This window comes from Vicugna pacos, chromosome 35 (assembly GCF_048564905.1).
Source record: "Vicugna pacos chromosome 35, VicPac4, whole genome shotgun sequence".
NCBI classification, from domain to species: domain Eukaryota; kingdom Metazoa; phylum Chordata; class Mammalia; order Artiodactyla; family Camelidae; genus Vicugna; species Vicugna pacos.
Window position 1 is genome coordinate 15,300,167 of NC_133021.1, and position 13,507 is coordinate 15,313,673.

General features: G+C 50.5%; 2 protein-coding genes across 28 annotated transcripts in view; both read left to right on the top strand.

The window, feature by feature from the left end:
- Positions 1-1,234, top strand: part of CREM (cAMP responsive element modulator) — a 51,654-nt gene extending 50,420 nt beyond the window's left edge. For 17 of the 22 annotated variants that reach the window (XM_072955412.1, XM_072955410.1, XM_072955405.1 and 14 more), the window contains one exon: positions 1,010-1,234. In XM_072955412.1, the coding sequence (XP_072811513.1) occupies positions 1,010-1,157 (148 nt within the window). In that variant the 3' untranslated portion in view covers positions 1,158-1,234. Of the gene's footprint in view, positions 1-633; positions 784-1,009 lie in introns of those variants that run through there. The other 5 variants (XM_072955413.1, XM_072955406.1, XM_072955404.1 and 2 more) reach the window with 1 other exon arrangement.
- Positions 1,235-8,754: 7,520 nt separating this feature from the next.
- The window catches only part of LOC102531930 (la-related protein 4B-like), a 71,803-nt gene continuing 67,050 nt past the window's right edge, over positions 8,755-13,507 (top strand). For 5 of the 6 annotated variants that reach the window (XM_072955002.1, XM_072955010.1, XM_072955006.1 and 2 more), the window contains exons 1-2: positions 8,756-8,845; positions 9,168-9,273. The gene's annotated coding sequence lies outside the window, so the exon portion shown is untranslated. Of the gene's footprint in view, positions 8,846-9,167; positions 9,274-13,507 lie in introns of all 6 variants that reach the window. The other variant, XM_072955008.1, reaches the window with a different exon arrangement.

Here is a 13,507-nt window from a genome sequence, read left to right on the forward strand (position 1 = left end):
GGGGCTTGGTCCTTTCCAGCGTTTGGGCCGCCGTGTCCTCACGTCTGAGCTGCTGAGCGCGCGCTCTGTGCTCCCCCCACCAGCCCCCGGCTTCGGAGGCAGAGCCCTGCGTCCTGGTCTGAACGTGCGCGGTCTGCCTGTCGGCCTCCGAGTGCTGGCGTCCCCCAGCCTACAGCCTGGCCTGCGGCTTGTTGTGCCGAGGCTGAGCCTTGGGAGAATGGAATCCCCAATCCTGACGTTAAGGTTCCTGAGGTTTAACCCTTTCCCTCGTTTTTGATCAAATAACATAACTCACAGTGATATCTCTGGGGCTCCGGGTGGACAGAAGTAGCTGAGAGAATTGAAAAGATCCGTGAACACTTTTGTAGAAATTCCACGTGGGAATGAAGCCCTGCTGTTTTGGCCACTGAAGCCCATTGTGGCCACTGTGATCCCGGGACGTGAGCCCAAGGACGCAGGCTTCACGCCGGGCCTAGGGTGACCCACGGAGAGCTTGGCTGCCCCTGACCCGGGGCCCCACACAGACCTTACCGGGGAGGCCTGCCAGGCGGTTGAGTTTGGGGGGCAGACGCGGAGAAGCTCTGGATCGTGCTGGGAGGTGCCCTGTAGTCACCTGCCTTGTGTTGGTTCCAGGGAGGCTGCCCGGGAGTGTCGCAGGAAGAAGAAGGAATATGTCAAATGTCTTGAAAACCGTGTGGCGGTGCTTGAAAACCAAAACAAGACTCTGATTGAGGAACTCAAGGCCCTCAAAGATCTTTATTGCCATAAAGCAGAGTAACTGTCTTTGACTTGGACCTTGTTTGCTCTGAACTACTAGCTGCCATGTGGACTTGGGAGAGGGAAGCTTGTGACCCTCCGGAGCCCAGTGCGGCTTAGTGTTGGAAGCGGAACGGGGTGTTGGTCCACGTTGTGGAAGGCCACCATGGCCACTTCACCAGGCTTGCTTCCGCCTCGTTGCTGCATGCCAAAAATATTTTCCCTTTGCCCTTTCGCTTCTGCTTTCTTTCAGGGAAGCCGCTAAAGAGTGTCGACGTCGGAAGAAAGAATACGTCAAGTGTCTGGAGAGCCGCGTCGCAGTGCTGGAGGTCCAGAACAAGAAGCTCATAGAGGAACTGGAGACCCTGAAAGACATCTGCTCTCCTAAGACAGACGTGTAGAAATATTTAACTATGGACTGATGACAGCGTGTACAGTTGCTTTTGAAGGCAATACAATATACAGCCGGCAAGAACGATGGCTTTTCTCCTTTGTATCATTCATCGGATTTTCTAATCTCTAACATTCCCAAACTGCTTCCCTGTACGTAGTTAACTCTTAGCTGTAACTTCAATTTTTTAAAAGAGACAAACTAAAAAAAAAAAAAAAAGTACGTAACAGATCCTTAAGGTGCGGTATTTGTAGGACTTGTTGCCACATATTTGTAGCTCCCAATCTCTGGGTCAGGAATAGTGTTTTATGCAATAAATTTTGTGCAGGTCTTTAAAAATCACTTTAGGGAAGGATGATCACAGATTACGCATCCAGCAGTACAATAAAAGTAAACCACTGAAAATACCTCAGGAGAAACAGAATGCACCCAAGGATACGCCTGTGTGAAAGTAATGCCAAGGAATTTACGGCACCTGCAGATTTTTATGTTAGTTGCTTTGTAAAGAAGATACTGTGTTGCGGCCCTTGAGCGCACAGCTGAAGGGAGTTCTTAACAGAACTGTGCTGGTTACACTTTGTAGTATTTGCTGCTCATTTATCTATCTGAACAGTTCCTATAGTTTTGACTCTGTTGTGTTACATAAAAGATCTCACATAAGTTTCTGAGTTTTTAGTGTCGCTTGGATGTTCTGTGATGAGAGGTAACACAAATGTTAACATCTGGACTGAGTCGCGAGCTGAGGTAGGAGTGTGCGCGCCTTCGGGGGTCCCTGGCCGCCCCGGCAGTGGGCCTGGGCTCTGCAGGGCTTGTCCCGCCGCCTCATCGGGCCCGGCGTTTGCCGAGAAGAGCGGCTGCCGGAGGTCAGCCAGACGGGGCCGTCAGCTTGGAGATCTGACTAACCATAGGAGTGTTCAAGTAAAAACAAAAACAATCCGAGATTGTATTTCCCGTTTCCGAACAGCCTGCAGGCTCCGTTAGCTCAGGTATGTGTAAGTTAGCACATCCGGATGCAGCTGTGTTGAGTTCTTCCTGGCAGCCCGTTTCAGCTGCTTTCATAATAAAAAGCTTCAGGGTGTCACCCTGCCGGTGAGAGGCTCCAGCACCTTCGCGCATGAATCTGCTCGGCGCCCCCGAGTGCGGGTTCTCCGCTGACTCCTGACCCCGTGTTGGCCATGGAGCTGGTCCCTGTGGATGAGGGCCAGACCTGGGGGGCCCCCCACGCCCTCCTCCTCTTCTCACCTGTAACCCCTGCCTTGCAGGGCTCTCTTTAGAAGCACTCCTCCATCAGGGTCTGGGCTTTGAAGTCTTTCATCTCAGCTTTTGCCTTGTCTCCTACAGAGAAGAGAGACGAAAGGCCAGCAAGAAAGGAGGGAAGGAACCCCAAGTTTCAGGTGAAGGAAGAGGGTGCCTCGAACTCACACATTCATTCACTGACTCGTCCTCTCCTGCAGCTGAGCAGCTGGGCAGTCAGTGGCCGCGGCATGCGCACCTGGGGTGTGGACGCAGAGGGAGACACCAGCCAGCAGACAGGACGCACCTGAGGCGAGGTGGTCAGCGCTGGGGGCCGGCTGCAGGAGGCTGGGCTGGGGCAGGTGTCCAGACGGGTTGCAGAGCCTGTGCCCCTCCAAGGAGCTTGAGGCCTGGAGCTGGGGTGGGGGGGCGGAATTAGGACCTACCCGGGTTGCTTTAGTTTAAAGGACAGAGTGTGTGCACGTGCGTGTGCCCTGCTCTAAGGAGGTGGTTGTTTCCAGGAAGGAGATTCCATCTGATTACTGGGGCCCCTTCTCCCTGGCCACGTGACACTAAGGAGCAGGGCGGAGGAGGGGGTGACGCAGCCGGACTCTCGGCCTCTGCTCCCGTGTGACCTGGCCCCGGCCCTCCTGCCCGGCTGCAGCTCCTCTTGTGTGGTTTGCAGGGCAGGGAGGGTGTGCACAGAAGACCCTGGCAGCCCACTCCCCCAGCCTCACCAGCCAGACATGCGTGTGGTCCCCTCCTGGTCGTCACAGGTGGCCGGGAGGAGAGGGGATGAGAGCTCTGGTTTCTGGTGCGGAGCCAAATAAATTTTTATTTTAACACTTTCATTGTGGTCTGGTTCCTGTACAATAAAGTACACATATTTCAGATGCACACTTTCATGAATTTTTGATAGGTCTATACACCCCTGAAACCACCACCACAATCAAGATACCGAACATTTCCATCACTCCCCAGGAGGTGCAAATTTCAAATTCCCAGTTTATCCCTTTCGCCTCTGGTAGCCAAAAGTTTGTTCTCTGTCTGTGAGTCTGTCTCTGTTTTGTAGATAAGTTCATTTGTGTCCTTTTTTTCAGATTCCACATATAAGCAATATCATATGGTATTTATCTTTCTCTTTCTGGCTCACTGCACTTAGATTCCATTGTATAAATACACCACAGCTTCTTTATCCAGTCCCCTGTTGATGGACATTTAGGTTGCTTCCATGTCTTGGCTGTTGTAAACAGTGCTGCTGTGAATAGCTGTGGTGTTCTATTCTTTTTCTTTTTTCCAGCCTCAGTATTTTAAAAAGCTCTGAGGGCTGGGGTCAGAGCAGTTTCTTACTGTTTACAGCATTGTAAAGCAACTATACTTCAATTTTAAAAAATTAAAAAAACCACCCACTAGGGCTAGGCTCCATCTCCTTGTTAACTGGAAAGGGGGGCATGGAGACGGGGAGAGTGGCCGGTGCTTCTGAGGTGCAGCGGGACTGAGAAATGGGGGCCACACAGAGCAAAGTCCCTGCCCACATATGGGCCAAGTCCTCGACATGCAGGTGAGCACCAGGGTCCCACAGGGAGGGTCCAGGGGGAGGTCGAGGATCTTATTTGCTAAAAATATACATATTCTCTTAATTTCAGTCACTTCCCCCTAAATCTTCTAAGAAAAGTGACTGCTTTGTGTTTTAAAAGGGGTTTTAAAGAACACTAGAACCTTCTAAAATCTGTGAACTGACCACCAGAGGGAGCCAGATTGACAAAGAAATAAATGACCTCCCTCCTGGGCTGAGCAGTCTTAACCCACAGGTCCAAGATGAGCCCTGTGTGGGAATCACTGGTCTGAAAGTGGCTTTTAAAACAATTCCTCGAGATAACAATCAGCACATTCAATGTCTAAAAAAGGCAGCAAACAATGTGGTTTTCAACAAGAGAAGCCTTCATGCTAAGCCTTTCCTATTGGCTGTGGGTGGAGAGCAGGTGCGACCCCAGGACAGAACACACTGAACCTAGAACTGCAGGCCAGAACCGAGTGTGACAGCTGACCTAGTGTGTCTGGGAAAGGCCCTGGGAAGACGGCGTCAGAAATCTGTAGGCTCTCTGCTCCCCGCCCACAGGATGCCCCCTCCCCAGAGCTCTCGGACTGGGCAGCGGTGGGTGGGGGGTGGGGGGGGGACCAGCCAGGGCGGCTCCCTCCAGCCACTGCTTCCTCTTCCCAGGCCGGGAGAAGGAACTTTTCTCTTTTCCTTTCCTGTTTCAAGGGGCTCCCTTACACTCTGGCCTAAAGTAATTGTGTTTTACATTTTTCAAAAGCTCGTCAGTGTGAAAGTTTATGCCCTTGTCATTCACAATCTACGAGCCAGCCTGATTTGCCCCTGGAAATACAAAGACAGTGCATTCGGCATTGAGAAAGTTCTGTCTCTTTCAAAGCCTGTTTTGCAAGTTTGTGATCTTAAAAATTCTCAGAAGCAAAGACTAGACTGAAAAAACGTAACGTTTTCTCTTGGCCTTCCTTCCACAAGAATCATCATCCTGCCTGAGACAGATGGACACCGCCAACAGAGTGGGGAGGTCTTGTTCCAGGTGCTGGGAGAACATCCCATCACGTATCTAAAGACAATACCAATTATGATTAGTCAGCCTGCAGTCAGCCCAGCTTCACCGATACTTCTAACGCCTGATGTCTGAGCGGTCGTTATTAAGAGCCAAGCAAACAAATAGTTCCCATTCTCTTGCACACACCTTCTCCATTAGGGTGTTCCAATCTCCCTACCTGGAGGCATCTGCTGGGGCCACTCCAACCCTCCACAGACATTAGACCAAGCAAATGTTTTCCATTTCTCGATGACTGATGTGAGTACAATAACGAGTCTAAACGGCTAAAGAATCATTCCAGAACAATTTTTCAAACGATCCCAAAACTATACTAACAGAACTGGCTGATGTGGAGGGTGGCTCACGTGGTGCCTGCGCACCTGCTGGACGGCTGGGTGGTGCCCTGACATCGGGTGAGAGAGGCTGCAGGGGTGAGGACACCCTGGGCTGGTCACCCAGTGCTGGAACAGTTACATCTTGGCAGCTACTAGGTGCTGTAAAAGGCTGAACAGCAATTTGAAACGACACAGTAAACACCAGTGGGAGAAAACAGAGACCAATGAAGAGAGAAAAGCAGAGCCCTCCCTCTGCTTTGCTGTAGTCAGGGAGCCAGTCACTGTCACCTGTGTCCTGGTGGAGACACAAAGGTGGGCAGAGGAGTGGGAAGGCTTTGAACAGAGCAGAAAGGGAAGCTTCCAGGTGCGCCCGACCGGAGGCTGTGGCAGGGCAGGCCGGGGTGGACCATCCCGAGTCCAGCACCCAGCGTGACAGGTTGGGGTGCATTTTGGCTTTGTCTGGTTGGTCCTAAGGTGGAAGCAGGGACAAAAATCAGGAAAGGCTGTCAGTTATTAATCAAGTCCTGGCCGTTTGGGGCCAGTTGTTACTTTACAGAAGTTAGTTTAGCCTCCTGGCTTGTTGCTAGAGACGGTAGCCTTGCTTCCTGGGCTGGTGACTAGGCGGGGCTGCTCCCCTGGGCAGGTGGCTGCAGCTTATGGGTCCGAGCCCTATTTTTATGGATGGTCTGGCCGTTGTCTGTATGCACATTCAGTCTCTCACATCCCATTCTTTACTCTATATAACAGAAAGGAAAACTAAACAGACACACCCAAAAGATGTTACTGATAAATTTTTTAATCATTGTGCTCTTTTAGAATTAAGATATTTAAATTTCAAATATATTCTTCAGACGGGTCAGGTGCAGACATTCTGTGTAAATCACTTGTTTTATGAAAGCCTACAATCAGGCGCCTCACTAGGTGGGCTGCAAAGGCGTGTGTGTTTATGTGCTGTGCTCTGGAACGTCAGCTCTGAGAGGCACCTCAGCCCTGGCGTCAACAGGCCTGATACGCAATAGGCACAAAAGAGGTATTTACTGAATGAATTAATGCTTCTAGCTCTTTTTTAAAAAAATTATTTTTAACTGTGGTAAAATACATACGACATGAAGTTTACCGTTTTAGCCATTTTTAGGTGTACACTTGAGTGGTGGTAAGTACATTCACTTGGTTGTGTAATCATCTCCAGAACTCTTTTCATCTTGCAAAACTGAAACTCTACCCATTAAACACCAATTCCCCATTGGCCCCTCTCCCCAACCTGGCTCTGAGTATGATTTCTTGTATCTGCGGAATCATAGTCTTTGTCCTTTTGTGATGGACTTATTTCACATGGTATAAATCCTCAAGGCTCATTCATGTTGTAGCACGTGTCAGAATTTCCTCGCTTCCTTTCTTTGGTAAATTTTAATGTACTTTTAAATTATTTTAATGGCAGTAATGGGACTGAACCAGGACCGCGTGCATGCTAAGCATGCATGCTACCCGCTGAGCTGTACCGTCCCCCTTCCTTTTTTTAACCTTCCCCCACCTACCCCTCCCCCACCAACTCAGGAAGGATCAGTCTGAGAACGGTGAACTCACAGCAGTGCCTTTTTTTCTCTCCGCTCATTTTTGGCATTTGGAAATGGCCACCCCTCCAATCCTCATCTCCCTCGTCAATAAAACAGCGTTGTAAGGTGTTCATTGCACACGTGCGCTGATCTGTCCTGCCCCACGAGCCAGGCTGAGGGCTAAGCCCTCCTGATGGGCCCCTTGAGCTTCCCCCCAACCCTATCTCTGTCCCTCAATGCCCTTCCCTCCTCTTCCGACCCTCCCGGAGCTGAGGGCCCAGGGTACGGGTGGGTCATGACACTCACAGGTCAGGGCTGGGATGAGAGTGACCCAGAGGAAGAAAACCCACACCATCCAGGACAACGTAGGGATTCTGGGGGAAATCCTGCCTTTTTAAGGCTGAACGATACTCCCCTGTGTGTACGTACACCACGGTTCGTTTATCTGTTAGTGGCCCCCAGGTTGCTCCCACTTTTTGACTGCTGTGAGTAGGACGGCTGAGAACAGGAGCTCACAAAAGCCTCCCGGATCCTGCCTTCTCTTCTTCCGGGTATCCGCCCGAAAGTGGGGCTGCTGCGCCAGACGGCTCTTTCCACTCCCGGGGCCCCCGCGCTAGTTTCCACAGCGGCCGTGCCATCGCGCGCCCGTGGCAGCACCGCACAGGCGGCTCCCGACTCCGGAGCCGGACGCCTGGGTGCTGGTCCGGGGCAGGGAGCAGCGGTGACTCGGGACGGGTGAGCAGGTGACAGAGCGTGGAGTCACCCGGGAACCTAACGCTGCCTGACGAGAACCCCAAGACGCAAAGCTCGTGCGGGGTTATTGCAATGTTCAGTCATGGGTGCTCTCACGGTGCTCCGGACGGAAGGGAAACGGGAAATTGTGTTTGCTTCCCACTGTGTAAGGAGGCAGGCATCTGCGTGTGCTTTAGAAAAACATCCACTGATAAGTATGTAGTACTGAAGTGTTCAATTTTATTATAATTTCCAAAACTAAGAGTTCCATCAAAAATAGTGACATTTTTCAAAGGGCTGGTCTTTGTGTGTATGTGTGTGTGCCTTTTAAAAAAATTTTATTCTTTACTGAAGTATAGTCAGTTTACAATGTTGTGTCAGTTTCTGGTGGACAGCGTCGTGTTTTAGTCATACATGTACATGGATATATTCATTTTTGTGTTTTTTTCATTATAAGTTACTGCAAGATATTGACTACAGTTCCCTGTGATACACAGTAGGACCTTGCTGTTTATCTGTTTTATGTATAGTAGTTAGTATCTGAAAATCTCGGTAAGATTTGTTTTCTTATGTTTGTTTTCTATGTCTGTGAGTTGTGAGTCTGTTTCTGTTTTGTAAATGAGTTTTGTGTCTTGTTTTTAGATTCAAAGGGCTGATCTTTCAGGTTTTCCTTTATCCAGGAAGTTCCTGTACACGGCCTGGACCCCTCATTGTAAGACCACGTGAGACTTTCCAAATATGAAGCATGATGTATTAAGGACATATACTCAGCCAAAATAATATTTTCAGCTACTGGTGAGTACGTGGTTGTGAAATGTTTATTGATTAAGGAAGGAAGTAATCCACAGAGCTGGGAGAACAGGTGTGGAGCTGAAAACTCAGACACCTGTGAAATAGGACCCTGAGGGTGGAGGTAAAATCCTGTAGGATTTCTGAAGTGGCATCTTTCCCAGCCTCATCTTTCTTAACTCACTGACAAACCAAACCACAGGAGAATGACAGGTCTAACAGTTTGTCACCACTTGTGAGGGAGGTGGGTCTTACAGATGGAGTGCTAGGAACCTGGACGGAGTGAGGAGGTGACATCAGGCCTGGGAGGGGCATGACCTAGCTATGACACACAAGGGGCATTATTACAGTGTGAGGACTGCACCTGGGGGCACAGGGGTGGCCGAAGGGACGTGCCCCTAACCCAGGCAAGGACCACTGCGCCCACCCCAAGTGTGGCTGGCAGGGAGAGGCATGGTGGTGAGCTGGGAGCCTGGCCAGGGGCCGCTGGGGATTGGGGGGTCTGGGAGTCAGGAGAAACATCTGTCTGAAAGCTTGGCCAACAGAGACTGAAGCCAGGGAGACCGCAAGGCTAGGGACCCCAGGTGATCTGAGCAGAAGGCACCGGAACTGAGAATAAACAAGAAACTGACAGTTAAATCGGCAGAGGGTCACTGGAGGGAGTGTGGGGACATCGTGACCATGAGGCTCCCCTGTGCACCTTGACCTGGGAAGGTGCGCCATCACTCTGTTGGCCCCGTGCCCTGGCTCCTGGGTCACGTCAGGTGTGCTGTCACTCCAGGTTCACGGCGAGGAAGCTGGGCAGTGAGCCCGAGCCCCCTGGGCACAGGGACACCAGGAGCTGAGCTGGGACTGGAACCACCTGCTCTGGAACTTTTTGCCACCAGGTGAGCCTTGGTCCTGTCATTTTCCAGTGCTGAACATCTTCAGCCTAGAAAGCTTTTGTTTCTAGTAAATGTATTATGTCTTCATGGGCAGTGAGTTGGGGGACAGTGACTTGTGTAAACAAATCATTCAAAATGTATTTTAGTTAAAGTGGCTGTGAGAGAAGCCTCGTATCTCTGCTTTTAAGAATGTTGATGATGGATAAAGAAGCTGTGGTATATTTATACAAGGGAATACTACTCAGCCATGAAAAAGAGCAATGCCATCTGCAGCAACATGGATGGACCTGGAGACTGTCATTCTAAGTGAAGTAAGCCAGAAGGAAAAAGAAAAATTCCACATGATTTCATTCATATGCAAATTAGAAAAAGACACAAATGACCTTATTTACAAACGAGAAACAGACTCACAGACATAGAAAGCAAACTTATGGTTACCAGAGGGGAAAGAGGGTGGGAAGGGATAAATTGAGAGGTGGATATTTGCAGATACTAACTACTGTTATAAAAATATAAACAGTAGTTTATATATAAAAATATATAAAAATATATATATATTATATATATATAATATATATATTATATAATATATATATAATAGATAAATATATATAAAAATAGATAAACAGTAAGTTCTTCTGTAAAGCACAGGGAACTATATTCAATATCTTGTAACCTACAATGAAAAAAATATGAAAAGAAATATATACATGTATGAGTGAACTATTACACTGTACACCAGAAATTGAAACACTGTAAACTGATTGTACTTCAATTAAAAAAATAAAGTGCTGGTGACAGGCTTGGGAGCTGTTCACAGCAAGCCTTCACACTGGGAGGATTAGGAATACATTGGGATTGTTAGCAGACTGGAGATACCTGGCAATGAAGATAAGCGTGAAGGAACAATCTGGGCCTATTCTGTACAAACCTGTTTATTTTCTTGACAAAGGGGAAAGTTAAGTGGAGAAGCCAGCTGAGGGTTTCTGCAGCAGTTCTGGTTGTGGATCTCTGAGTCATTTCTATTATCCCTTACTAAACTTAGGTTTGCAATTTTTGTGCTTAAGTAACCTCCTTGGAGATGTTCCGCCTGTGTCTCTCCTGTGTGGTTGTGCAGCCGGAGCTCAGGGCCCTGGGAAGAGGGCATCACAAGGACAGTGCCAGAGGACTCTAGGTGTGTGCCTGAGCGGGCTGCAGCACAGGTCTGAAGACAGACAGAGGCGTCGTGTCACTGATGTGGGACACACGGTTGCCCGTGTGGAGCCGAACATCCCTAAATGTTAAGGAGAAAGTAAGGCTTTTCAGGGCAGATGCTCCAAAGCCCACAGCTTCTCAGAAGCAGGAGCACAGGTCCGGCAGGTCGGTTGCTGGAGGGGATCTGGCTCAGAAATCCCACTTCAGTGTCGACCTCCTGGGCCCTACCAGTCTTAGATGATTCCTGGAGACAGAGATGCCACACTGCATGCAGGGAAGGGGCCGCTTCACCTGGAGGCCGGTGAGGTTCCAGGGATCCGAGAGCTCTACACACCGTATATGGTCATGACCCTCCAGGTCCACTGTGAGAAGCGGCGTGCTCCTCACAGGCTCACCGGTCAGGGTGAGGTTAATGTCCTCATCCACAGGCACAAACGAGCTGAGGAACCCCCTCTTGTGGGTGGGGCTGGCAGATCCAAAAGTTAGATTACTTTCTAAGGCCGAAATGCTAGAAAGGTTGACGATGGAGTTCTCCCTCCAGGTCCCCCTTCCCTCGGTATTTTTCTCCCCAGCTGCTCCTTAGGAGAAGGGCCAAGAGTTTAGGACAGGGAGTGAGGCAGAGAGAAGTGGCTTGCCCGAAGTCAGTGAGCCAGTAAATGACACATGGAAACCTCCCATTCATTGTTGCTTGACCAGCCATCAAACATCAACTAGTCTGGGGTGCCGTCTGGGGTAGGTCACGTGTGTGGTTTCTCTGGGAAGGGCTTCGTCCACCTGCAACACACTGGACTTGCCTGATGAGGTTATTTTTTGTGGAAGGAGAAGAGGAACTGGCTAAAGAGAATTTAAAATTTGGTGAGACCAGTTAAATCAGGGTAATTATACCGTCTGCACCACAGTGTCAGTTTAGGTTGAGAAACTCAAATCCAAAATAATTGAGAGTCAGTTCCTCCAAGGATCAGCAGTCATCCTGACACCCAGCGTCGCCCTCATCCCATGTCCAGTCTGCTAGGAGATCCGTCAGCCCCCTTCTGAAGCCTCTGCTGCTGCTAAGGTCTGAGCAGCCTGCCTGGCTTGTGCGCTCTCCCCTTCCCCACGGTCTTCTCTGCACGGCCGCTGGCCTGGGGTCCTTTCAGAGCTCTGAAGCCGCAGCCACTCCTTACTTCACGTGGAGTAAAAGCCTCACAGTGCGCTAGACAGCGGAGCTCTTCTGGGGGACCCTGGGCCCTGTGACCTGCCTGCCCTCCCACGCACTCACGAGCTCTTCCAGCCACACTGGACACACCAGGCATGCTCTCACCGCAGGACCTTTGCTCTGTTCTCTGCCTGGAATGCTCCCCTCTGGTATCCTCTTGGCTGACTCCCTCACCTTCATGCTGGCTTCCAAGTCCCACTTCTTCAGTGTGGCCTTCCCAGTCACCCACTTCACATCCCTCTTGCCACCCTGATGGATGTTCCCTGCACTGCTGTTTCTTTGTGGCCTGTCACCTCTGGTGCATTGTGCATGTGTGCACGTGTGGTACCTCTTTCAGCTGCTCTGGCATGTCAGTTCCAGTAGAACGTTCTTATTTGGCTCATTGTGCCAACTGCCAAGAGCAGTGCCCGATACCTCGAAGACACTATGTATATATTTGTTGAACAAGTGAGCGAAGCCGGCCACTGAAGGAGGTCAGCACCTGAGCATCTGCGTGTGTGTTTGCTGAGTGAGGACACTGGAGGCTGGAGGGAGAGAATGAGGCTGGGGGCAGTGACAGCCGACTGGATGTGAAACTTTCAGCTTGTTTCCGTTTTAACCTGGGAGGTAAGCAGATAGGTTGATGTCCTGAAAATGAAACAAGAAAACCCACACAGACCCAAACTGAAAGGAAACCGTGGCTGGTGGAAATCTGTTCAGGAGTGTGATCTTCCGATAAATGGCTTTAGTTTCACGTCTCTAAGGATCAAAATTAGACTGAAATGCTAACTGAGCTAAAAAGTACTCGATAAACAGATGCGAGCGTGGACGTAGCCCCTCGTGGTGGTTTGCTCGGACTCCACGTGATATGTCCTGGGATGCTCAGCAGTGGAGTCTGACCCTCCTGTGGCCAGAGGAGCTGGAGGCCTGAGGGGCTCATCCTGGGCATGGAGGGGGCTGGGAGAGCCCTCTGCTGAAGGCGGGGGACAAGGGATTGCTTCAGACCTGAGTGCCTACTGGGAGGGTCTGCAGCCTGTGGGTGTTCCTCTCTGCCGCCGCCTTTTCTCGGCCCCCTTTATCCTTCCCAGCCTGGTGGGCAAAACTGTCCCTGTGGGCTTTGGTTCCAGGTGAAGATTTATTAGCTGCGCTGCATCCGTTAAGCTGCTGGACTGAGCGCGGGCTGTCTGCTCGGTGGTGGAGGGCCGGGGGTGAAGCCTTCCCGAGACAGCGGTCCTCTGGGCGCCCGTCAGGGCTCTGAGCCCCGCTGCACTCGCTTGTCCGATTTCCTCTCATGGAGAGTCCCTGCTGCCATGCCCTCACTTCACCGATGAGGGTGCTGGATCTGGGGCAGTTGCCCAGGTTGTGCAGATCCTGGGCCTGGGTGGTGAGTCTTCAGCTCTCTCCCATTTTACAGGAGAGGAGGTTGAGCCCTGGAGGTTAAGAAATTCGCTCAAGCTCCATGGCTGGCTGGTGGCGGAGCTGGGGCCCCGCCTGTCCTCAGCTGCTCCTTAGGGAGGGAGTGGTCTGCATTCGGAGGTCCGCTCACTGCCTGCGTGCTTCTGGCTCACTGTGCTTGGTGGTTCGGAGTTTTACTTTTTGGCTCCTTTCTGAGAGGAGCAAAGATCAAATAATTTTGTGGAATAGTAGATTTTCTCACCCGCTTCAACAAAGCTGATTGTCTCTGTCATCTTAAGGGGATGAATTGCTTTCACATTTCTGGCCAGATGAAACTAACAACACACAGAGGAAACCCATTCGTAGCCAGGAAAACGTGGTGAGAGGCGAGCTGTGTGAGCAGCCCCGAAATCCTGTGTAATCACGTGGGGTCTGAGGTTCAGCTCCAAGCTTGTCGCGTTGGGCTCACTTTAA